The 25,326-nt window shown below is 48.7% G+C and overlaps 1 protein-coding gene across 1 annotated transcript in view; it reads left to right on the top strand.

The window, feature by feature from the left end:
* The window catches only part of LOC127672516 (kinase suppressor of Ras 2-like), a 157,587-nt gene that overhangs the window by 45,568 nt on the left and 86,693 nt on the right, over nt 1-25,326 (top strand). Inside the window, exons 3-4 of the mRNA XM_052167647.1 lie at nt 17,276-17,345; nt 20,344-20,427. Coding sequence (XP_052023607.1) covers nt 17,276-17,345; nt 20,344-20,427 — 154 coding nt within the window. The remainder of the gene's footprint in view (nt 1-17,275; nt 17,346-20,343; nt 20,428-25,326) is intronic.

Genomic DNA, 25,326 nt, shown 5'->3' with positions numbered 1-25,326 from the left:
ATGTCAGCTTTCCTATTAGCAAAATGAAATCATCAGGAGGCAGATCATTCATTCATTCATCCCAAGAGTACATGTGAGGATGCCACCTGGGCCTGTTATGGCCATACCTGTTGATGAAGGAAATGGAACAGGAGCCTGTGATACAGACTTGACTGTTGGAAGGCTTCCCTAGGCAAACACGTGTAGAACACTCAGGCTGGCAGCACACGGACTGGTCAGACTTTAGAACTGGTATTAAGGTCTGAACCTGGAGTGTCCACCACATGATGACACAGTAGAGGGAAACTCTGAGGAACCATGAGGAATTGGGGCCTTGGGGAATAGGTCCCCCTGAAGGTCACGGTCCCATCCCTGGTTCCAGCCACACGCTCTAAGTTTTCCTGGTTTATCACCATGTATCAGCCTCTACCACATTTCCCCACCGCCACAGATGGAGCCGGTAACAGTCAGGGTTTCTGTAGTTGTGATGAACACCAATGGCAAGAGCAAGTTGGGGAGGAAAGGGTTAATTCAGCTTACACTTCCACATCACTGTTCATCGCTGAAGGAAGTCAGGACTGGAACTCAAGCAGGGCAGGAACCCACAGGCAGGAGTTGATGCAGAGGCCACGAAGGGGTGCTGCTTACTGGCTTGCTCCCCATGGCTTGCTCAGCCTGCTTTCTTATAGAACCCAGTACCACCAGCCCAGGGATGGCCCCGCCCACAATGAGCTGGGCCCTCCCCCATCAATCACTAATTAAGAAAATACCCTATAGGTTTGCCTACAGCCTAACCTTATGGAGACATCTTCTCAGTTGAGACTCCCTTCTTTCAGGTGACTGTAGCCTTTGTCAAACTGACATAAAAGTTAGACCCTCTGTCCTGCCTTTCCAAACTTCTGAATCCACAAGCCAAAATAAACCTTTCAGTTCTTTTCTTTCCCCTTTCAGATACTGTGTTCACAGAGACACACAGGTCACTAAGATACCTGGAGACTAGTACCATTCAATTAGGGCCAGCCCCGGTTTTGTCAAAGGGCCAGACAATAATTATGCCAGGCCTATGTGCTACACAGCCTGCCTTATGACCAGTCAGTTTGGTAGGCTTGGAGGAATGGTTCCAATAAAACTTTATATATAAAAGCATGCTGTGGGATGGATTAGATCAAGAGTTGGGGATCTCTAAATGAAATTAGCCTAGGCTATCATGGGTTCCAGTATATCTGGGTTCCAGTAGTTGACAATTTGGGGAAGCCCAGATATCAGCACACCTAGCCTGTGTTGGGGACTGTCACTAGACTGAACTCAGTTCAGAGAACCTGGGTAACTTTACCAGGCTGCAAGTGCAGAAGCAAGACAATGACCCTGGTTGCATTAAGTCTTGTGATGCTCTGTTCCTCTGTTAGCTTAGGGACCTTCGTGTATATAATCAAATCCACACAGCCTCCCCAATGGGGTGATGGGAATAGATGTAGATATGGAGGTGAATTCCAAGGCCTTGGGGAGGGATTGCATCCATGGTGCCCATCACAGGACAGTTGGGAGAGACTGAGATGTGTAGAGTTCCTGGCCTACTGTCAGGTAGACTGGGGACCACAGATGGAGGTGTGGAGGTGGGATCAGTGGTCTACACATCACAGCTGGCAAGGGGTGGCTGCTCCATGCTCAGCCATTCTAGCGGAGGCCCCAGTACAGGGTAGATCTGGGGGAATGGGTATGGAGATATGTACAGCATTTGGGAGGATCAGGTTAGGACTCCTGATGAGTCCTGGTCCTTCAGCAAATGAAAGAGAGAAGATGGCAGTTGGAGGCCCGGGTTACACTATATGGTTAGCGGTTCATCTCAGCACAAAGCCAAATGCTGCCCAGATACTTTGAAGATGCCTGGGTGATACTTTGTCTCTTTAGGAGTTCATGGTCAAGGGTAGAGGGGGGGAAAATGGATGTGGGCCCTGGGCTCTCTGTACATAAGACCAAGTAAAAACCCCAAAAGGGTCTGCTGTGTGTACTAAATACAACAGAGGGGTGGTGGCTCCCTGTTCATTCATGCAGGCTTCATGGGGAGCTGTGCGTAAGACTAGACCTTGGGGCAAGCATTGGTAGGAAGGGAGGAGAAGGCTCTAGAGCAGGAGAATGGCATCTTCAAAGATGGGCACTGCATTAGGGGTTCGGGAGGTGACTCTGATGATGAAATGTTGATCACGCAAGCAGGAAGCCCTGAGCATGGTTCTCAGGACTCACATTTTAGAAAAACTGGAACTGAGTTGGCGAGGCAGTTAACTAGATAAAGGTGCTATGTCAACAAACCCATCGTTAGCCTAAATTCCATCTCCAGACCTCATGTGATGAGGAGGGAACTGGCTTCTGTAAGTTATTCCTCTGATTTCCACACGTGGGCCTGGCACCTGGCCCCCCTCCCCAACACTAACCAATACGTAGATCAATATGTGTTATAGCTTGAATGTGAATGATTATGTAGGCTCATATATGCAGGCATATAATATAATAATGATGATGATGATGATGATGATGATGATGATGATGATGATGAATGAGTTAGTCCCCAGCTGGTGAACTGTTTGAAAGGGTTAGCAGGATTAAAAGGTGTGGCCTTAGAAGCTCACAGAGGTGGGGGAATGGGGGTGTGGGTGTGGGAGAGTGTAGAGGGTGTGGGGAAGTATAGTAGGTTGGCCTAATACTGCTTGTATTCTAATGCTAATTTGGAGTGCAAGACTGATTAGCCCTGTCCCCTATCAATTGCGATTGGTAAATAAAGATGTCAATAGCCAATAGTTGGGCAGAAGAGAAGTAGATGGGGTTGAGTTTCTGAGGGCTTGGGGCCACAGAGGACCATGAGGAGGGATGGAGAAAAAAGAAAGAAGCCACCACGGACTAAAGGAGGACATGCAGGAAGGAGGAGAGCCACCGCGGGCTAAGGGCCAGGAGAATGTGGCCCAGAAGGCTGCCCATTTGGAGGTAAGAGCAGCCCGGATGGAACACAGTGAGTGATAAGTCAGGGTTATCGATAGGGAAATAGATTCTGTCAGCATGGAGGGTAGGCAGCTGCCCAGCCATCGTGCTGCCTAAAGCATATTGTAATTATAAAGGCTCTGAGGATGTTTTTCACCTGAGGACTCAATAACCAAAGGTGGGGTAGAAGCCCCAAGCCGAGATTATAAGTATTTTCTACTACAGGGGTGGGCTTTGAGGTTTCACAAATCCATACCAGATCCGGTGGGCTCTCTGCCAGCGGCTCCTGTGGGTCCGGATGTAAGGCTCTCAGGCCCCGCTCAAGCGCCACACCTGCCTGTGTACTGCCGCGCTCCCCGACATAATAACAGAATCAACTATAGAATCCACAATAGAATCAGGGGTAAGCAAGCCCCCGATTGAATGCACTCCTTTTGAAGAGTTCCCATGGCCATGATGTCTCTTCATAGCAATAGAAATCCCAAGAGAGACAATTAGTAAACGGATGTAACTCTTACAAACTTTTAAAGCCAGATGTGGTGGTACTGGACATTTGTGGGTTTTTTGTTTTTGTTTTTGTTTTTTGTTTTGTTTTGTTTTTTGTTTTTTTTTCCGAGGCAGGGTTTCTTTTCTCTGTAGCCCTGGCTGCCCAGGAACTCACTGTGTAGAACAGGCTGGCCTTGAACTCAGAAATCCACCTGCCTCTGCCTCCCAGTTGCTGGGATTAAAGGCGTGCGCCAGCACCACCTGACGGTGCTGTACATTTGTAATCCCAGCATTGGTGAGGCAGAGAAAGGTAGAGCTCTGAGACTTGCTGGATAGCCAGCCTGGCCTACTAGGTGAACTGCAAGCCAATAACAGACAGTCCCTGGAGAGAGGGAGAGAGAGAGAGAGAGAGAGGAGAGAGAGAGAAGGAGAAGGAGGAGGAGAGGAGAAGGAGAAGGAGGAGGAGGAGGAGAAGGAGAAGGAGAAGGAGAAGGAGAAAGAGAAGAAGGAGATGGAGAAGGGTAGGGTAGGGTAGGGAAGGGAAGGGAAGGGAAGGGTGGATGGCATCTGGGGAATGACAGATGAGGTTGTCCTCTGGCCTCTACATGCATGCCTGCATGCTTACTTCACACACCTGCACACGCAACATAAACACACACACCATGGCTCCATGCTATGATGAGAATATGCTCTAGGGAGTGTATCCCCTATTTTGTTAGCGCTGTCACCTGGCTGGGGCTGGGCCACCTATTTCATCTGTGGACCACTATAGTACCTACCCACAGTGGTGCCTGTCTTTGAGACAATGACCTTGGATTGTCCCAGATTCTAAAGGTACACAACCAGAAAAAGTCCATTTCCTACCAGCTACTTGCTATGTAAGCAAGGCCCTGGCCCCTGGGTCCTAGGCAAGCAATCCTTCCCCCGCCCATGAATTTCCTGTGGACAATAGATTTTACAAGCACTTCCCCCACCAACAGAGTGAAGCAGGGCGGTTACTGTCAGGATTATTCTAGATGTCTCTCGATGTTAATATTTGAGTTCCGTTTCTGTTGTAACTGTGTCATGTCATTACATTGAATGAATCTGACATCTTGGCATGTCCCCTTCTTTTCAAAACATACCAGCAAAAACTTGAGAGAAAGAGAGTGGATGGAAGGCAGCCTTCCAAATGTGCCTGTCTTCTGATCCCAGGGAAGGCAGAGCTCCCTCTGTCCCCTCCCATCCTTGGAGCAAGCCTTTATGACCTCAGCCCCCATGACCTCAGCCCCCCATGACCTTAACCCCCTATGACCTCAGCTCCTCCCATGACCTCAGTCCCCCATGACCTCAGCCCCCATGACCTCAGCCCCCATGACCTCAGCCCCCCATGACCTTAGCCCCCCATGACCTCAGCTCCCGCCATGAACTCAGCCTCCCATGACCTCAGCCCCCCCCCCATGACCTCAGCCTCCCCCATGGCCTCAGCCCCCATGACTTCAGTCCCTCAGGACCTCAGCCCCCCAGGACTTCAGCACCTATGACCTCAGCCCCTATGACCTCAGCTGTCCATGATTTCAGCACCCCCATGATCTAAACCCCCATGACTTCAGTCCCCCATGACCTTAGCCCCCCATGACCTTAGCCCCCATGACCTTAGCCCCCATGACCTTGGCCATCCATGACTTCAGCTCTCTGTGATCTTACTTTCCCTTTCACTGGCCATCACCTTCCCCAGTCTCCATTCCCCATCCAGCTGTTTACATCTTAAATTCACACATCCATCATTCCCACAGTGGAGCCATGACAACTTCTCTGTTTACAAGTTTGATTTACAGTGAATTGTTGGGGGAACTACCTGTTGGGATTCAGGGGACAGTGGTAACATTTTTTTGGTATTGGTTTTGGTTTGACTTTTCTGAGACTCTGGGTAGCTCTGGCTGTCCTGGAACTTGCTCTGTAGACCAGGCTGGCCTGGAACTCACAGAGATCCCCCTGCCTCTGCTTCCTGAGTGCTTGAACTAAAGGCATGCCTGGCTGGCAACAGTTGTTTTTAAAGGAGAAGAATATCAGAATAAATATGGTCAGACCTTCCCACTAGATTCCAAAGATGTTTCCCTCTGTTGCTTTACTTTACCTTATTTTTAAATTAAACTTTTAAATTTTGCTGAAAATTTAATACAGGAGTACTTTTTTAACAGTATGTTTTTAAACAGCCCCCTACCCTGTTCAATTTTTCATGTATTCTCTCCAATTCATGACCTTTTTTCTTCTTTAATTGCTATTGGTGTGTGTGTTTGTGTGTGTGTGTGTGTGTGTGTGTGTGTGTGTTGTTCGGTGTGTGGTGTGGTGTATGCATATACATATGAGTGTGTGTATATGTGCATGTATGCATGTGTACACATATGAATGTGCTTATGTGTGTGTGATGTGTGTATATGTACAGTGTGTGTGTGTGTGGTGTGTAGTATGTGTGTGTACATGCAAGTCTGTGTGTACATGTGCATGTATACAACCTAATGAGTTTACTTAGTGTTGCTTATATGTACACATGTATAGGGCTGACCACTTGGGATTAGATAATCTGTTGACATGCCTGAGAAGAAATAAGTTTCTCACTCTCTCTGTAGCCATTGGCTTTCTGCAGTTCTTCAACTGGGGGAAAGGCTTAGAAGATTTCCCTCCTCCACAGTGGCATGTCAGCTGGCATTTCTACTGTGTAGATCTTGCTTGTGTGACCATATTGTTAGGATCATATGGGCGCAGTTCCTCTGTCATACCTAGAAGTCACAATCTCCCAGCAGTGTCTGGTCTTCGGGCTCACTCCATCTCTCCTTCCACTCTTCCTCGACGTCCCCTGAGCTTTAGGTGCAGGGGTTGTGTGGTAGATGTTACAGCTGGGGCCTCGGACGCCTTGTGGTAAATTGTCTCTGCATTTTCTGTCATCGTCTCCCGCTGTTGCTAAAGGAAGCTTCTCTTAGGTGTGGGGTGAGAGCGGTGAGCCTCTGTGGGTGTACAGAGAAGTGTTTAGACGCCTGTTGGCAATTATCGTGCCTTGGGAAAGTAGCATTGCTAGGTTGTCCTTTAGAGTCTAAGACCTTAGCCAGCGCCTGGATAGAGGAGACAGGTGACACAGAACTTGGGTAGGGACCCTCCTGTGATGTCTTCTTGACATCTCTTCACTTTCCTGTTTTTCCCTTCCACACGCTGCCCCTCCCCTCTCTCACCTACCATTTGCTTGTGCCCCCCACCCCCAACCCTACACTCAACTGTCTTCCCAGGGTACTTTTCCACCTGGGTACACTCCCCAGAGGCATCTCCTTCATCCTCCCCCCACCCCCCACTCCCATAACCACCACCCGCCTCCGATTCTGGCTCACATACCCTCAAGGTCTTTTCTCTGCTTTGATAAAGTAACAACTAGAAAAATCTCATTAATGAAGCCAGACAGCTGCAGTGGGAGTTAATTTTCTTGTTCCTCTGCTCCATGAGTTGACACGATTTCAGCAGTGACCTGTCATTGTCTCAAGGAATAGTCTACCAGCAGACTGCAGGGGGGCAGGAAGAACACAAGCTGAGCTGGGCGTGGTGCTACATGCCCAGAATCCCAGCACTCAGCAGTTGGAAGCTGAGAACTGGGAGTTCAAGTCCATCTTCAGCTGCGAGACTCTGAAAACTCTGGCTTGGAAAAAGAAAAAGTAAAGAAAGAAGGAAGAAAGGGAAGAAGGCGAGATGAGAGAGAAAAAGGAAATGGAGGGAGACACAGGCTAGAGTTAGCATCTGTGTTTCCGTGGCACATGTGTGTACATGTTCATGTGTGTGCAAGCACAGGCGTGTTCATGTGGAGGACAGAGGTTAGTATTGTTTTCCTCAGTCACGCCCCACTTTAATTTTTGAGACAGGGTCCTCTCTCTAACCTTGGAGTTTGCCCACTCAGCTAGGCAGGCTGGTCAGCAAGCCTTAGGGGTCTCTGTCTCTGCCTCCCATCCCCAACACTACACATACGGATACACACCACCATACCTGGCTTTTTACATGGGTGCTGGGGATCCGAACCCAGGTCCTCATGCTTATGCTGCAAACCCTTTACTGACTGGACCCTTCTCAGTCCCATGGGGTTAGTAAGCATTTTGGCTAAGATTGTTGTGACTCTCTCTGTGTCCAACAGCTGCTAGGTTAAGTGAACAGAGGAGAGACACTAAGGACCTCTAAATCACTTGCCAAAGGGTTTTCACCAGCAAGTAGTAAAAGTGGGTCTTGAATCCAGGCCTAGCAATGCCAAGGTTAAGGTAGGGTAGGAAGAAATCTAGTGGATGAAGGAAATGAATCTCTTAGTCATCGATGAACTTTTTCTATAAAAGTCTGGTTGATCACTATTTTTGGCTTTGTGAGTTACATTGTCTCAGTCATCGTCATCGGTTTTCAATTCTGTTGCAAGGCAGCGGGCAAAGAACACGTCAGTGTCTGAGTGTGGCTGTGTGCCAATCAAAGTATATTTACAGAAGCAACACCAGGCCTCATTAGACTCAAGGGTCAAGCATACCGACCTCTGCCCTAAATCACAGACAGCAGAGAGCTTGCGGTGTTCTAACTGGCCTCAGGCTTCTCTGATGATGAATCTGATGTTGCCGACCAGCCGCAACAATGTATCAGGCGCTATGCCAAGTGAGCTCTAATTAAGACTCCCACCCGCCATCCCTCAAACAGCCCTATAAAGATAATCTGTGATTCCCCTTTTATTGTAAGTGACCAAACAGAGAGTCAGGAAGGGAAGTGGGTCCGAGGTCCTCAGCTTGTATATGCCAGAGTTGGTGTTGGTCACACATCTGCCTGCTGGAAAATTCCACATTCTTCCTTCCATGTGGCATTGGGTGAATAACCTCTCGTTAGGGCTCCTCATTCAGGAATACAGGATGGTTTTCTGTCTCCCCGGGAACCTCATGCTCTAGGTCAGAGCTTTACCCTGACCCCCACAGAAGAGCCATGGGCTTGACCCCAACACCTCCATTCATGGGATGTTGGGCTTGGATATGTGGTTGGCTATGCCCTCCTCAGCTGCTGGCACTGCTTTGGAAGGTTGTACAATCTTTTGGAGGGTAGTCTGGCTGAAGGAAGTGGGTCTCGGGAGGTGGGGCTTGACACTGATAGCTCAGGTCCACTCTCCCTCTTGGAGACATGAGCAAGCCACCTCACTGACTGACTGACACCCCACGTGATGGAAACCAGAGTCAGTACTTCCTCCCATAAGTCGTTTCTTGTCAGAAGCCCCCCGTCCCAGACAAGTGGATTCACTATTGTCTCTTACTTGGCCTCAATGTCACAGGGAGTCCTCAGGAGCCCCCCTCAAATCCTTATAAGCAGCTCCTCGCTGTGTGTTAGGGTGACTTGATTCTCATGTGAGTTCTACCCTGAGCCCCTTCCTCCAGAGCTTTCGCCACAGTGGGGCACCAAAGTCCACTGCACCAGGGACTTAGCTGGGACTAAACACCTGGTGCAAGCAGCTTCAGGAAGGAAGGTTTACTGTGGCTGACTGTTCGAGGCTGCAGCCCTTTGAGGTGGGGAAGACATGGGGGCAGGAGCGTGAGGTGACTGATCACCTGACATCCACAGTCACGAAGCAGAGAGAAATGGAGACCGGGGCTCGGCTGACTTTCTCCTTTGTTCTTTTTAACTCAGTCTGGAATCAGAGCCCTTGGTATGGTGCTACCACATTCAGGGTAGGTCCTCTCTCCTCAGTTAAACCTCTCTGGAAGTACCCGCATGGGTGCTCCCACAAGCGAGCTTCCTGAGTGATTCCAAGCCCAGTCAAACTGATAGTGACTCTTTTAAAATTATGGTATTTGGTGTGTGTGGGTGTGTGTGTCCTTGCCATGCCTCCGTGTGTGTGTGTGTGTGTGTGTGTGTGTGTATGTGTGTGTGTATGTGTGTGTGTGTGTATGTGTCCTGGCCATTCCTTTGTGTGTGTGTGTCCGCAGGTGCACATGCACACATGCACACACACATGCACACATGCACGCACCTACCTTATAGGGATTAAGCTCAGTGACAAGCACCTTTACTTGTGACAAGCTGGCTTTACAAGTAACAAGCTGGCTCCCAGTTTCTTTGACTACAATTCATTTGAGTACTGGGGCTTGGTGCACCTGCCAAGGCATGTGTGCAGCAGCTGGAGGGGAACTTGTGGGAATCTGCTCTCTCCTTCCACCGTGTGGGTCCCAGGGATCGAGTTCAAGTGGTCAGGCTTGGGGTAACAAAGGCTTTCACCCACCACCAAGCCAAGTCATTGGCCTGCCAGTGAAGTGTGGTTATTACACTTCATCAATGCCCTGGCCAGTGCTGTGCAGCCCCCTATGAAGTCCTTAAGAGATTTCATGATGATGTTTGAAGATTGGGAAGTGGGCTATATTTTCCTCAGGAGTAAGTTAGGTCTAAGTCCGTGAATAAACTCCACTCGGCCCCAAAGCTTCACGGAGCTGTAACCTTTGGAGACAGCACATAATTAAAATGCTTTTAGATCTGATATATATTATATTTGAATTGGATAGTAAAGCTAATAGAGTTCTCACCCACTGTGTGAACAGTATGGGCAACTTCAGTCAAGGCTTGCTGGGCACCCTAGATAAATTAGTGGGACTTGGGCTGGTGCCTAGTCCGTGGCCTCGAATAGAAAGTTTAATGGATTAAAGTTTTATTAGTTGCAGATATCTCTGGGCTCAGAGAATTTTCTAGTCAACGTGAATTCGGCTAAGTTGTCACTCATCCCCAGGATGAAAGCTTAAGGGCAGTTAGGAACTCCTGTGTCATTTACGAATTTTCCATACCGACTCTCTGGCTCCCGACTGTAGCTCAGACCCCACAGTCCTCACCTAAAATGCAACCATGGGACTAAACGGAATCCCGAGTCTAAATCACACAACCTAGTTCCTGCATACAGGAGGCGCTCAATACATGCTGGTTGTTCACATTAATGTGGCGAGCTCAGGTCTTTATCTCCATGAAAATGGTGACAGATTAGGAATGCCTCCTCTCTGCAGGGGCTTTAGAGACTTCCAGCTCTGCGTCTCATCCACGTCGACTCTAGGAAGGCATGGTGCTTAAAATGATTGTCACATTTGCCTCAGAAGGGACACAGTGATAGACGGGGAACGTGGCTTAAGATGTATAGGAAGGAACTGGCTTCAGAACTTCGCGCGGCACTAGCTGCAGGACTCTGAGCAAGCTGGCTGTGCTTTGTAAGTGGGTACAGTCTCCCAGGGGTGCACTTATCCCAGAGTGGGGGTGCTGTTTAAAGAAAACGAGGGTCAATAGAAGGTTGTAGGGTAGCCTGTTTCATTCTGCTTCCTGGTTGACCACAAGGCAGGGCAGCTCTCCCCGCCACATGCTCTACAATGATGGACTAAGATCCTGGAAACCGGGAGGTGGGTACCTGTCTACCGCAGCCCTGTAGACGACGCAGAGACAGGCTGAGGGAGGCCCACCATCATCTGGGACGTGCACAGTGGGTAAGGCTCTGCGTCAGCTCCAAGTCCAGCACTCAGAGTTTTGCATACAGCTTTCCTGTGGAGCAGCTGTGATGGTGCACGGGAACTGTTTCTAGCCCAAGGACTCGCAGCGGCTGCACTGTAGATCTGCCTCAGATTGCCATCCATACAATGGAGATGCTGTTAGTGTCTTTGCTTTCTCCGTTTGTGTTGAAGCTGATGCGGGGCACTGGCGTTGATCACACTTTGGCCTTAGTGAGACGGGGCCTCTCAGTGTAACCCAGAGCTCGCCCCTGTGGCTGTTCTCTGACCAGCCCTGGGGCTCTTCTGTTCTCACCTCACCAAGCTGGAATTAAGGGCAGGATTTACTCACCTTGGCCGCCAGGGAGCTCCTACATCTCTAAAAACAGCCCGTAACTATTCTAATACTCAAGTCCAAGTCCCCATTGTCTTAACCACCCCAAGTCCGGACTGTTCTGTTTCCCAGAAGGCTCTGTTCAGTCATTTGCTTTCTATTTCCCGAGGAGACTCTTAAGCATAGAAAGCTTACCTACAATGTTCATTATATCCCAGATTCTTGAAGCCACGTTTGGCACAGGAAGGGGGCTGTGTGGGTTTTGTATCATTGCCGAAGGCAGATCGCCATAAAGCCAGTAGCTTAAAAACCACATCTGATTGGTTAACCATGAGGCTAGCTCAGAAGGTCAGAAGTCTGCGATGAGTCTCATTGGGTCAAAACCAAGGCACATAACCTGACCCAGAGGGAAGGATACAGTTTTTCTTCCTTCCCAGTTTCTGAAGACAGGACTTAGAACAGGTTGGAATTCATGGGGTTTTCTGCTCATCCCAGATAGAGGTAGGAGGCACTGACAGGTAAAGCCTCAATGTTTCCACCAGTAAAATGGGCTGTTGTTTGTTGAACCTCCACTGTGTGACTCAGTATCTGGTTATTTCCTTCCCCTTACCCCTCTCCCTTCCCCTTCAAGTTTCCTTGTTACTAGGGAAGCACCCAGAGCCACCCACTCACCAAGAAAGCCCCATCACTGGATCTCATTCCCAGCCCCCTATTCCCTTTCACTGAGACAGAGTCTGTTTAAGTCCCAAGTCTGGCCTTGGACTTATACCATAGCCCAGGCTGGCCTTGGATTCATTGCATAACCTAGGCTGGCCTTGAGTTTACTTCTTAGCTCAGGCTTGCCCTGAGCTCACTCCTTAGCCCAGACTGGCCTTGAGCTCTCTCCTTAGCACAGGCTATCCTTGAGTTTGTGAACCTTTGACCTCATGTCCCCAGTAGCTGGGGTTCCAGCCCTATGCCACCCCTGCACGTCATTATTTTTATCATTTCTAATTTTCTTATTCTTTTTCTTTTCATTCTCCTCTCCCTCTGCTTTCTCCTTGTCCAGTTTTGTCTGACATACCTCATACCTCTCATGGTCTTATTCCCCTCATGCCTGATTTCAGACTCCCCAGATCAGAACTTGAAGTTTTGTAATAAACTTACATATCGTGTGGGCCAGACACAGCATTACTTACTTGTAATCCCTACATGTGGGAGGTGGATGGACTATGAATTCAAGGCTAGCCTGGGCTACCTGAGACTACCTCAAAAACTCGACCAAACAAACCAACCCAACCCAAAAATGTATATAATGCAGACACTTTATTAAGGTTGGACCCTTCTGTGAGGTCTTCTGTTTGACTCTCTGATTTCCATAGTGATCTCAAAAGCCAGGCCTCCTGCTTGGTGTCCCCTGTTCTGTTCAGATATTTTCTTAAAGAGTTTCCACACCCCAACCTAGGAACGAGACGGTCTTCCTCTCAACTACTCCTTCCCATCACTGGCGAGGGAAACGTCTCAGGCGTCTGTTATTCTTCCCCCCCCCCCCCCCCGAGACTGAAGACAGCAGCCCTGAGCAAGACTCTGTCTTGTTATCGGAAAATTAGGGTGGGAAAGTGGCTTCCACCAGTTATGGAGACATCTTAATAGACACTTTGGTTGTTACGAAGAAGTTTCTAGATCGGTTTAATTGCTGTAAATGTTATTTGCCTTTCCTGTTATGATAAGGCCTCCGTTCCCTGGAATCATTTTTCTTCCTTTGCTTCCCCTTTCAGCAGTTTCCCTCTGCTCGGAGGCTCTCGCTGGCAAGTTTAATGAAACCCAAACAAAGGAGCAAGAGAGAGGCTCTTGGAGTTCGAGTCTATCTCACGCCCACAGACGAAGCCAAGCCCCGGGAGGGACGGCTCCAGGCTAATGAGGCTTCTCTGCCTAATGCAGTTGACAGGATGCACCCCCTCCAACCCCCCTCACCCCGAAAGCCCAGCCTGCAAAATGAAAGCCAGCCCCAGAGCTTAATTGCTTCTGCCCTGAGCAAAGGGGCTGGATAAGGACTAAGTACCACATGGAGCTAATGGAGATGCTGTGTCCTGTGCCCGCAGGAGCTGGGACTGTCGTCAGAGCATGCGTCTTCCTTTCAGGCGGTAATAGAAACTTTTAGTCAGGAGCCTGAACCTTGGTGCAGATGATACTCTAGGTGCTTTACTTGTTGAATGTGTGTGGAGGTATTTCTCACCTGTGTATTATGGGATGTTAAACAGCACCCCAGGTTTTCCCACTAACTACCAGTAACAAACTCCCGTGCCGTGTGACACCTCCAGAATGCCTTCAGACATCTCCAAATGTCCCAAAGGGAGAGAATGCTCCTCTGTTAAGGACATCAGGAGAACTCCCTTGGAGTGTGTGTGTGTGTGCCAGCGCCTATGTCTTCCCTCATATGTGTGTTTGCATGTGTGCCTGTGCCTATGTCTGTTCATGCATATATGTATATACCTGTGTCTATGCATGACTATGTGTATGTATCTGTGTATATCTTTGTGTGTGTGTGCCTATACCTATATCTGTACACGCATATCTGTATGTGTATGTGTGTCTGTATCTGTGCCTATGTCTGTCTGTCTGTGAGTATGTGTGTGAATGTGTGTTTGTGTGTGTGTCTGTGCCTATGTCTGTGCACACATGTGTGTATGTCTGTGTCTATACCTGTACCTGAGTTTGTATGTGCATACGTGTGTGTGTCTGTCTATGAGTGCATATCTGTATGTCTCTGTGTGTCTGTGCTTGTACTTGTGTTTGTGCATGCATATGTGTGTATGTGTCTGCGTGTGTGTATGTACTGGGTGGGCGCCTCTCCAGTGCAGCAATGGTACATGCGTGTTTGTCACCATCCCCAGCTCTCAGCTGTGGGGGCTGAGGATCTGAACTCAGGTCCTCATGTACAGCAGGCCCTTTACCACAGAGCCATCCTCCCAAGCCCTTTACGGAGGCTTTCTGAACATTTACACTTGCTTCTACTGGGACCTGCTGTGTGTGTGACCTTGAGCAGATCGGTACACCTCCTTGACTACTTTGCCTTCCTTTGCACAATGGGAATATGGCACTGGGTGCAAGGACACATAACTTCTAGCTATTTAAGTATGAAGAGGATTTCTTGGCACATACTAAGTGTTCAATAAACTCTCTTACAATAACCTTGGATTCATTAAACATGTGCTAAGAATATACTCAGAACCAAGCACTTTGCTCTGAGGTAAATGCAAAGATGAAGATTTGATTTTTGCTTTTGTAGAGGAAATATATATATGTATAGGTATAGGTATAGATATTTTTATAGGTATATGACTTGTCAGAACTACCTCTTTCCTTACTCAGGGCAGACATTACTAGTCAATCTCAAGACTTGTAAGGTCTAACTCCTTCCTCACTCAGGGAAGGCATTACTACTCAATCTCAAGACTTGTAAGGTCTACCTTCCTCACTCAGGGCAAACATTATTAATCAGCCTCAAGATTTGTAAGGTCGGCCTCCTTCCTCACTCAGGGCAGACATTACTAATCAATCTCACTGTTCTTCCTCTCAGTCTTTCTCAACTCATCTCTAGTCAAACACTACTAATGGCCTGTGAGTGGACTCACATTCAGTACTTCCCATTGTATAAATGGCTCAGAGGAGGCTGACCTTTTCCTATCTAGCCTTTCAGCATTAATGGGTACTATCTTTCCTCCCATGTCTGACGTCATTCTGAAAAAGGGATTGACACGGAGAAATATTCTTAAAGAATATTGGTTTTTTCTTTTTTATCTCCCGCAGAAATAGAACTGAGTAGTAAAGTGTGTGTCAAACTTTAGTTAAACCTTGCGCAGGCTGTGGGTCTTTTGAATCAAGCAAGCTGCTTCTTTCTTCAGTTTTCCTTAGCATTTGGGGCTTGGACAAGCATCAGCTCTTGTAAAAATGGGTCCCAGCTTTTCAAGGGCAGCATAGAGGTCTCTGGAAACAGCTTTCAGATGGCTGGACCATCCCTAGATAGAAGAGAGAGCAGGCTGGGGTTAAATGCTCCCCAATGTGTTCCGACATGCCCAGCTCTCCCAATGAGATCTGCACTCCGTAACAATGGCTGTGAGAAATGGAGACTGCATCTGCAGCCCTGCGGCCCACAGAAGGCTCCATCCATCTGGCTGAGAAGTGGGTGCTGGCATGGGCTTGGCCACTTGCCTCTCTCCCTGTCTGTCTAGAACTGTTTTATGTCTGCTGCCTGCCAAGGACTTCCAGGAGGCTGGGGGTGGGGAGTGATGGGGGTGGGGCTCAGCATTTCAGAAGACCTAGAACTTGGTCATTTGTGACTTTGTGGTTTGTTCCTAAGGCATGGAAAGAGAGAGGGGGGGAGAGGGAGAGGGAGAGGGAGAGGGAGAGGGAGAGGGAGAGGGAGAGGGAGAAGGAGAAGGAGAAGGAGAAGGAGGAGAAGAAGGAGAAGAAGGAGAAGAAGGAGAAGAAGAAGAAGAAGAAGAAGAAGAAGAAGAAGAAGAAGAAGAAGAAGAAGAAGAAGAAGAAGAAGAAGAAGAAGAAGAAGAAGAAGGGGAGGAGGAGGGGAGATAGAGAGAAAAAGCAGGGCCAGGCACACAGTCTATAGTCTGTGTGCTTTATTGTTTCTTTTTTATTCTTATTTGTCTATCTATCCATCCATCTGTCCATCCATCCATCCACCCATCCATTCATTCCTTCATCTATGTACCCATCCAGCATTATCCATCCATACACTTACCTGTCCACCTGTGTGTCCTCAAACACACATCCATCCACCCATCTATCCATCTATCCATCCATCCATCCATCCATCCATCCACCCATCTATCCATCTACCCATCCACCCATCCACCCATCTATCCATCCATCCATCTGTCCATCTGTCCATCCATCTATCCATCCACCCATCCATCCATCTGCCCATCCACTTATCCATCCATCCACCCATCCATCCATCCATCCATCCGTCCGTCCGTTTGTCTGTCCATCCATCCTTCATCCCATCCAGGCATCCACATATTCACTTGTTCATTCACTCACTTGTTCTAATATGAGTTCAGATTGTTCACAGCTGGACATTCCAAAAGCCATCTTCAATATACAAAGGGTTTTCTACATAGAGTGTTTGTCAAATGTAACTCAGGCCTCAATCTTACCAGCATCCTCCTGCCTCAGCTCCACCCCCTACCACCAAGTGCTGGGATTAAAAATATGCCACACCTTGCTGAGCTTAGAGTCTGCTTTTTAAATAAACATTCAAACAACAACAACAAAAGAAAAGGACACTCAGATGTAAAATGTTAAGTAAGTCAACATGTGGACCGTAAAGGAGGTGTTACAGAGAAGAGGACGGTGGGTCTGTGGAAGAGACATATGGAATCGACAACGTTGTGTGCCAGGACATGGCTTGGGATCCCTCATACTGGGATTCCCAGCTATGTGCAGACTCTGAGCTGTATGGCCTCAAGCAAGTGACTCCCCTTCTCCAAGCCGTGTGTTCTGCTGGAGGGCGTGGCCTGGCGTCACTCTGCCTGTGAGTGCCTCATGCTAAGAACTGTTAAGCTGAGGGCACGCTAAGTTGTGTTCTTTCCACAGCCCCCACACTTCTCTATATCTCTTTTCCATTTTTACATGACAAAGATGTAAATTTAATCAATTAAGCGATCAAGAAATTAACCTAACCTCTCTGGCTCCATTTTTATTTAAATGCCACTTTTATTCTTAAACAGCACACACCATACAATGAGAGAAATAAAGGAAGACTCTGGGATATTATAATCAAGGCCTTTAAAACATTGACATTTAATTAACTAATTAACTAACTAATTAATTAATCAGTTGTGTGTGTATGTGAGCACATATGTGGAAGTTAGAGGCCAGAACTCGCGGTCCTCCTGCCTCAGCCTGATCGCTAGACTGACTGAAGTGTATGCTTCCACACACCCTACCTCCATATTTGAAGGCATCTGCTGCCAGGCAGAGATGGCTCGACCTTTGACCTTCCTGTCTGTTCTTGTTCCTACAGACACACTCTCTGTACCTCGCTGGTCACCACAGATCCCACGCAGAGACCTTGGCAATTCCATCAAGCACAGGTAGGTAGAGGCTGATGGAGGGGAAGGGGGCTCGTTCCTATGGGTGACAGTAATGTGTCCACCCCCGCCTCCCACACTGTCATGTCCTGTCTTTTGCTGGACCGAAGTATCTGCATCACAGCCTTGCCTTGGTCAAATCCACAGCAGGCAGCTAAAAGCAGAGGCTTTATAGTCAGGCTGAGCCGAGTTCTAATCCCTCCTGGTAACGCTTTGTAGCCTCGAAATATTACTTAACCTCTCTGGGCTCTATTTTTGTTGTTGTTGTTGTTCAAATGATGCTTTTTATTATCAAAAAGCACGTACCATAAAACGAGAGACCTGGGATACTACAGTCAAGATCTTCAAAGAAATAACATTAAACTATATATCCATGAGACAAGTCTAGTAGACTATGGAGTGTGAGATCAAACCACAGTTGGGGAAGAAACTTTATTTTTCCTGTAAGAATTAAGCTGAATCCCATAAGTTCATGCATCCTGCTTATAACTAAGGTGATGTTGGGAACCGCACACACACCTTGCTGATATTAATAAGTACTTCAGGCTCCCCAATGGGGCTCTCTACTCAACGAAACTCAAGGTGGCCGGCTAAACTCAATGATAAGGTTAGCCCAAAGCAGCAGGCCATCAGGCAAGCAGGAGGCCTTCCCCGGGATACCCCCACGGCCTGGAATTTGTTTTCCAACAACTCCACGGCTCTCCCAGATCGAGCTTTCTTCACATTGCTCCAGTCTCCTCACAGACTCAGGGGAGAAGAGGGGAAATCAGGCCGGGATGGCGAAGCTCACTGCTGGGGAGAAACTGAGGCCTCAGACGGAAAGCTAATTAATTATGCTCGGCCGGCCTGTGAGGTCTGAGAGCTGGTGAGTTTCTGTCCCTAGGCGGCCAGCTGGAGCCTTCCTCCCAATGTGCAGAAGGCCAGTGTCACTGTTGCAGGGCAGAGTGCTATTGTCAATGCTGTGGGACGTGGGTCCCCCGGGGAGCTGACCAGTCAGCAGAGGGTCTGTCAACAAACCATGACAGTCCCCAGAGGTCTGTCAGAGGCCTGAGGGAAGAAACACCGGGTACCAATGCAGACACACAGCCTCAGCCCGGGGCAAGGCTGGACCAAGCACTCTGTTAATGTGGGTTTATCAACAGCTCTTACAGGAAAATGTCAGAACACAGACCAAGGGAGACCTTGGCGTAGTGGTGAGAAATAGTGGTGGACATGTCAGTGACCAGGTGGAGCAGTGGTTAGCGGCTGAGCTGTGGCGGGAAGGGGCGGGCCTTGGAAAACTGCTTTCTGGCTCAGCTCTACCTTGTGCGACCACGGTCCCTCCTGGTTTTCCCACGGCTGTGGTTCATTTCCACCTCTGTATAAACCACCTCTCCTCACACTTGCTGCTCAGCCACACCCCTGACTGGAGACACTCTCACCTCAGCCTCACCTGGTTGGCGCCCATCCCTGGGCTTTCTCGCCATTGCCCCGGAACCTGGTGCTGCCCAACCTGGTGTCTAGGGGAGCCAGGCAGACTGGCCACCTTAGTCGCCAGAGCTGGTTTCCTGGTGAGGTGAGGGCCTCCTGGTGACCATCAACTCTTCAGCCTCACACCCTCATTCCCAGCCCCTGGCTAGATGCCAGGAAGGAGAGTCTCCTGGCCTGATAAAGAAATGACATTAACAACCCATTCCCCGTGTTGCCGGGTGTAATGGTGCAAGCTAGCAGTCCTGGCACACAAGACTGCGAGGCCCAGGGTCAAGAGTTCAAGGATAGCCTGGGCTTTGTAATAAAACCCTATCTCATAAAAAAACAAAAACAAAAACAAAAACAAAACAAACACCACTAGCAGCAATAGACCTCGCTCTCTGTCATTAGAATTTTCACAGCAGGAGCCCAGAGCAGAGAACTCACCCAGGGGATAGGACAAGGCTGAAGAGGAGAGAAAACAGCCTGCAGGCCCCCTCACACCTTCCCCCTTCCTAGGCTGCTATCCAGTGTGTGGGTCTTCTGCTATCCCTCCCCTGAGCCACCCCAGTGTGCGGAATAGACCCGCTAAGCCCTGCTAAGACCCAGAGGGGCTTAGCCAAGCCCAAGTCCAAGGCTGGAAAGGGAGCACAGGCCAGCCAGCATCTCCGCCCTGAATATCACTGTTTGCCTAGCTGGGGCTGCTCCAGGCTGCCGATGGCTCAAGGTCTGACCCAGATCCCACAAGAGGGGCAGCAGAGAGAGGCAGGCTCCCTCCCTCAAAGTTCCCTGTGCCTGAGTTATGTAACTGAGTCCAGTCCAAGTTTCCCCTTTGACACTCGGAGGAGGCCTTGGAGATTAGCCACAACTACCACCAGCGGTGGCGCAAATTGGAAATTAAAATTAACTGTGACCCAGGAACCTTCAAGGATTTTGGTGGGGGGGGGGCAGCCCCCACCTCTGTCTCCTATCTCAAGGCGGAAAGCACACCACAGTGCCCAGAGGGGTGATCTGTGAGTTAATCTAATGATTTCCAAACCGAATTGGTGACCGACTGGGATGTGCGGGGATTTCCACACTTTGCAGCAGGTGGCAGTGATTAAGGGAAGATGGGCTGATGGTCAGAAAAGGCCAAAGGGGGGAGGTGGGGGGGCGGGGGCTGGGAATGCTCCACTGCTCCTGGACTTGGAGGGTCCATTGCTGTCTTATAGAACTGAACGTGCCATGAGCAGATCAATCTCAGTGTGTTTGCTGAGTGAATCACTGACCGTATTGAACACTCAAGGTCATCACAGTCACAGCCCAGTTCTTTGAGCACAACCCAGGTCCCAGATGCTATGACACCTTCAACAACATCACAAGGGCCTCCAACTTTACAGTCGAGGAAACTGAGGCTTCACGGTTTAAGCAACTTGATTAAACTTAATTGCCACCTGTCTTGGACCAAACAGGGCTGGGATCCAGAGTTTATAGGCTTCCCATTCTAGGGGCTCATCCTGCTGGATGTGTGGCCAGCGTCTCAGCTTGGGCATTTCCTGTTTCTTTCCCACAGGTTTTCCACCAAGTACTGGATGTCTCAGACGTGCACGGTCTGCGGGAAAGGGATGCTTTTTGGCCTCAAGTGTAAAAACTGCAAGTGAGTAATGTTCTCCTTTAAGGGACGTGTTACACTGCCAGGGGCTAGCCAGTGCAGGGGTGGGCGTGGGCCAGTGCAGGGGTGGGCGTGGGCGCGGCCCAGGAAGTGTGAGCTCCTGACTTGGGAGAGACTTTTTTTTTTAAATGAAAGCCGGAGCTGAGAGGAGGTTGAGGGGGTTAGCACCATGTGTGGGGCTGGTAGGGGCTCCCATGCGCACGCAGGGCCTCTGTGATGGTTTGGAATGTGAAGTGTTTCCTGCAGTCTCATGTGATTGGATGCTTGGTTCCCAGCTGATGCTTTGGGAATTGGCTGATCTGTTTGAACATGGAGTCTAGCTACAGACACTGGGCTATAGGAATAGACGTGAGTTGTCCTAGCTTGACTCTCTCTGCCTGGTACTTTCTGTTTCCTCACCACTGCTATGACAGGAACTCAGGTTCCCACCACTAGACTTTCCTACCATGGTGGACTATGTCCCTGGAGCTATAGTTGTCCCAGAACTTCTGCCACAACAGAAGTAACTTCTAGTGGCTCTGTAGTAAATATTTTAAGCCCCATGGGCCTCCGGGGCCTCGGTGTGTCCCTTACAGATGCTCAAAACTGACTCCTGTGTCTTAAAAGCAGCCCCAGACAATTCAGAAATAGTTATGGCAGTGAGTTTGGTGCAATAAAACCTTTTTATTTATGAGGACAGTGGACAACGTCAAGTCCTGTGGTTTGCAGAGCCCTTGGATAGTTTGCAAAGTTCTTTCTCCTCTATTCTTCCTCGTCGTGTGCCGTCTCTGAAGGTGTGTTATAATCTCCCCCATTTTAATATCTGTGAAATCTGTGTCTCAGCTTGGAAAGGTCACAGCTGAGAAGGGGGGGGGAGGACTCGAACGCAGACACCTTAGCTCCTGCTTCGTTCTTTCCATGGCTTCGTGTTGGATGCTAATTCTGGTTGGGAGGTGGGGCCACCCGACCTTCACCCCTACTCCTCCCTCACTCCCATTCTGTCATGTCTGACAGAGTGTTAGGAATGAGGCAAGGGATGACATGGACACCAGCCATGGGTTCTGGAGACAGATTGAACCACATTTAGTTGTGTGATCATGGGCAAGTTACCTCATATTTCTGTCCTTCATGTGTCCCTCTGCATATATGTGCACACATGCCATGTGTCCCTCTGCGTACATGCACACATATGTCATGTGTCTCTCTGCATGTATGCATATACATGTCAAGTGTCCCTTTGCATATATATGTACACATGCCATGTGTCCCTCTGCATGCCTATATACACGTCATATGTCCTTCTGCATATATGTACATATGTCATGTGTTCCTCTGCATATATTTGTACACATATATTCACTAGTTCCTCAGGTTCAATAATCACAAAACAGACAACTTGACCAATAGGAGACACTCATTAAGAGTCTCTCTCTCTCTCTCTCTCTCTCTCTCTCTCTCTCTCTCTCTCTCTCTCTCTTCAGGTATCTTGTAAAATGCCTGCCTGGTGGCTTCACCTGAGTAAGTCAGCCAGGAATAGCTCCCTGCTGGCCTGGGCTGTGGAGAGGATTAATTATTTCCAGCCCCTGGAGATCCTTTAGCTCCATGTTCTTAGGGCAGTTGGGACAGTAATTGCTATATATTAGCATTCTGAGCCAATGTCCTCTGTGGTCCCAGGCTCTCAGGTGGCCCCTTAGTTTTCTGACTCTGGGATGCACAGGGGCAGGTGCTTGGGTCCAGCTCAGAGGCTGCCTGGTCTCCCCAGCACACCTGCTGCCTGAGAGACTCATCTTGACTGAATCACCTCACGCTGTGTCCTGTGGAGGAAATGGCTTTCACATCCTCACACCTGCTGTGTAGAGGCTTTGAAGTCAAGTAATTAGGTGACAGGGACTCAGCCAGGAGTCAGTGAGGCTGAACACTTCTCAAGCTTTTTCAATTTTCAGCACTAGAGGTGGGACCTGGAGGCAGCTTTTCCTCCCTACCTTCTGTTCTAGGAGTAATGAGCAAAGCCCAAGACCCTGCCAAGGGTCTAGAGAGGCGACTGGGGACAGGAGAGAGGGCCAGCCACACAGAGCTGAGGTGCTGGAAGCCACTAATACCAAGGTTGGGTTCCATCTCTGCTTGAACTCCTAAGAGGCCCGTAATCTTGCTTTTTCTCCTCTGAAGAGTATACGTGATATTGGCGCCCACCACTGGACTACTGGAGGGAGTCATTGAAATGTCCTCCCCTCACACTGTTATCTAGGAACACTCCCCACTCCTCACTCCACCTTGTGCAAAATAGCTCCTGGCACATAGAGGGGTGGGTCAGAATTCAGATCAACTCTGGTCGGATGGTACTGGTGACTTTACCAATGTGCTCAGCCATTCACCAGTAACGGCAGCTGCTGCAGCTGTTATGGTGTCCTGGCATGCTTTGTCCAAACCTTTGTCAGCTCCAACAGATCCATGCTATACCTATGTGTGTGCACTGAGGCTGTCAGTTGAAACTTATCCTATGGAGACAGTCTCTCAGGGAGCATCAGTTAAGGTGAGAGGGTGGACATTTATTTGCATATGTTTTTCAAGGATTGAAAAAAAAAAGGAAACATATTGAATGGGCTCCCAGGAGGATTGGATGAGGGACAGGAACAGGCACTATACAGGCTCCATAGTCAAGGACTTAAGACTCAGCAGAGAAGTGTGTCTGAGTGGAAGGAAGGACAGGAAGAGCAGTGATGAGTGACCTTTCAGAGATATGGCCCTGAGAAGGAGGAAGGTGGAGATCACTTCTTACCGAACTGGGCAAGAGCATTTCATCAGTCACCTGCTAATACTTGCCAGCTGGATACTTAGTATCACAAGATAAGAAACACTTACCTGTACTGCTTGGATACCAGCTAGATACTTAGTATCACAGAATAAGAAACACTGGACTGTATTGCTTGGTTACCAGCTGGATACTTAGTATCACAAGTTAAGAAACCCTCATCTGTACTTTCTTACTGCTTGGGACCAAAAGTGGTTTTAGGTTTGAGATGTTTTCTGACTTTGGAATGTCTGCATAATGCAAACATTTGCCTATCTGAAGTGTTTGAGGGCCAAGTCTAAACCCAAAATCTGAACTTCCTTTGCATAGTATTTTTTGGGAGCTCATATTTTAACTCTGGGCTCAGGTGTGGATAGCACTCTACCTGTGGTCTTGTGGGTTCTTAGAAAGTTTCAAGACAGAAGCCATCTGGATTTTAGATTTGGGGATTAAGGGTATTAAGCATTAATATGATATATTAAAGGGGTTTCCAGGCACTGGAGGCAATGGCATGGGATAAAATGGATAAAGTTCTCAGATTGGTGGGACATGCCTGACTTCTGATGCTACTTCATGCTTGTCATGTGATCAGTTCGGTGCTTCAATGTCCTGTTCTCTAAAATGGCTTCGTGACAGTAGAGGTTTGCTGTGGATCATCAACTTGAGAGGATCTAGGCTCTCCAGGAAGCATACCTCTGGGAATGTCTGAAGTTTCCAGATCAGATCAGTTGAGATGGAAAAAGCCAGGCTACCTGTTGGGTGCCTCATCCCATGGGCTGGGGACCTGGATGGAATCACAAGAGAAATCGAGCACCGGTGTTCATCTCTTGCCGATTCCTGATTGGGGGTTGGGGTTGCATGTGGTTACAGGGGCTGTGTGGCAGCCACCTCATTCTCCTGCCTCCGTGCCTTCCCTACCATGATGGACTGCACTTTCAAAACTGAGCCAAAGTTAATTCTTCCTTTCCCAAGTTTGCTTTTGCTGGTGTTTTGTCACAGCAGTGAGAAAAGTCACTACTAAAACTGTTAAAAAGAAAACGACGACCTAATTGGCCTGCCGGAATGCACGCTCTTCCCTTACCTGGCCTATTATGAGCTCCAATTAGTGAAAACTGGCGCCATTGCTGCCTTTACAAATTAGTGTTGGGATAGCCTTCTACCCAGGAAGCCAGATATGTCTCCTCCGTGCCTAGCCCCTCTCCCCCCTCCACAGCTCTCCTCTTAAGTGCCCACTTCCTCCGGAATTATCATCAGCTGTCTTGTTGGGAGTTTGAATAGAGAGATTAATGAGCTAATAGGAAATTAAGGCTCGGAAAGCAATTTCCAGTTATCTAAATCGAGGCGTTTCATCTAATCCGTTCAGGAGTGTGGAAGGGAGCGGCGTGCAGAGAGGCCGGATGTCAGCACTGCTCTGCATTGTCTCATCAGTGGCATCGACTCAGCTGCCAGGGTCTGCTCTTGCAGTGGGTTTCCCGGCTTTTGGTTGTCTGTGTGGACCCTTCTCAGGGCGGGCTCCTTCCATTGGGGGTCTGAAGCCCTGAGGTCTCATTTATTGGAAACCTTTCTAGGTTCCCTTCCCTCCCCTCCCCTCCCCTCTCCTTCCCTCCCCTCCCCTTTCCTCCCCTCCCCTCCTGTCCCGTCCTGTCCTCTGTCTTCTTCTCCACTCTCCTCTCCTCTTCTCTCTCTCTCCCTCTCCCTCTCCCCCCCCCCCTCTCTTTCTCTCAGTGTAGCTCAGGTCAGCCTACAACTCAGCTAGATAGCCCAGGCTGGCCTCAAACTTATCATCATTCTCCTGCCTTAGGCTCCCCATTGCTAGGATTACAGATGTGTGCCACCACACCTGGCTTCATCCAATTTCTTGTAGCCAAACAGTCATCTACACAAGAGCGTTTTGAGAGGCTTACATGGTAGAAAAAGAAAATTGAAGCTAAGATGCATTTTCCTTTCTGCCCAGGCTACTACTGTTGTGATAAAGTTAGGGCTGGGATTACAGAGAGGGCTCAGCAGTTTAGAGTGCTTGATGCTCCTTAAAAAAAAAAAAAAAGATTTATTTATTTTACATATATGAGTACGCTGTCACTGTCTTCAGATATACTAGAAGAGGGCATCAGATATAT

The sequence above is a fragment of the Apodemus sylvaticus genome, chromosome 22 (genome assembly GCF_947179515.1).
Source record: "Apodemus sylvaticus chromosome 22, mApoSyl1.1, whole genome shotgun sequence".
In the NCBI taxonomy this organism is placed as follows: domain Eukaryota; kingdom Metazoa; phylum Chordata; class Mammalia; order Rodentia; family Muridae; genus Apodemus; species Apodemus sylvaticus.
This window is presented reverse-complemented; position numbering and strand designations above follow the sequence as displayed.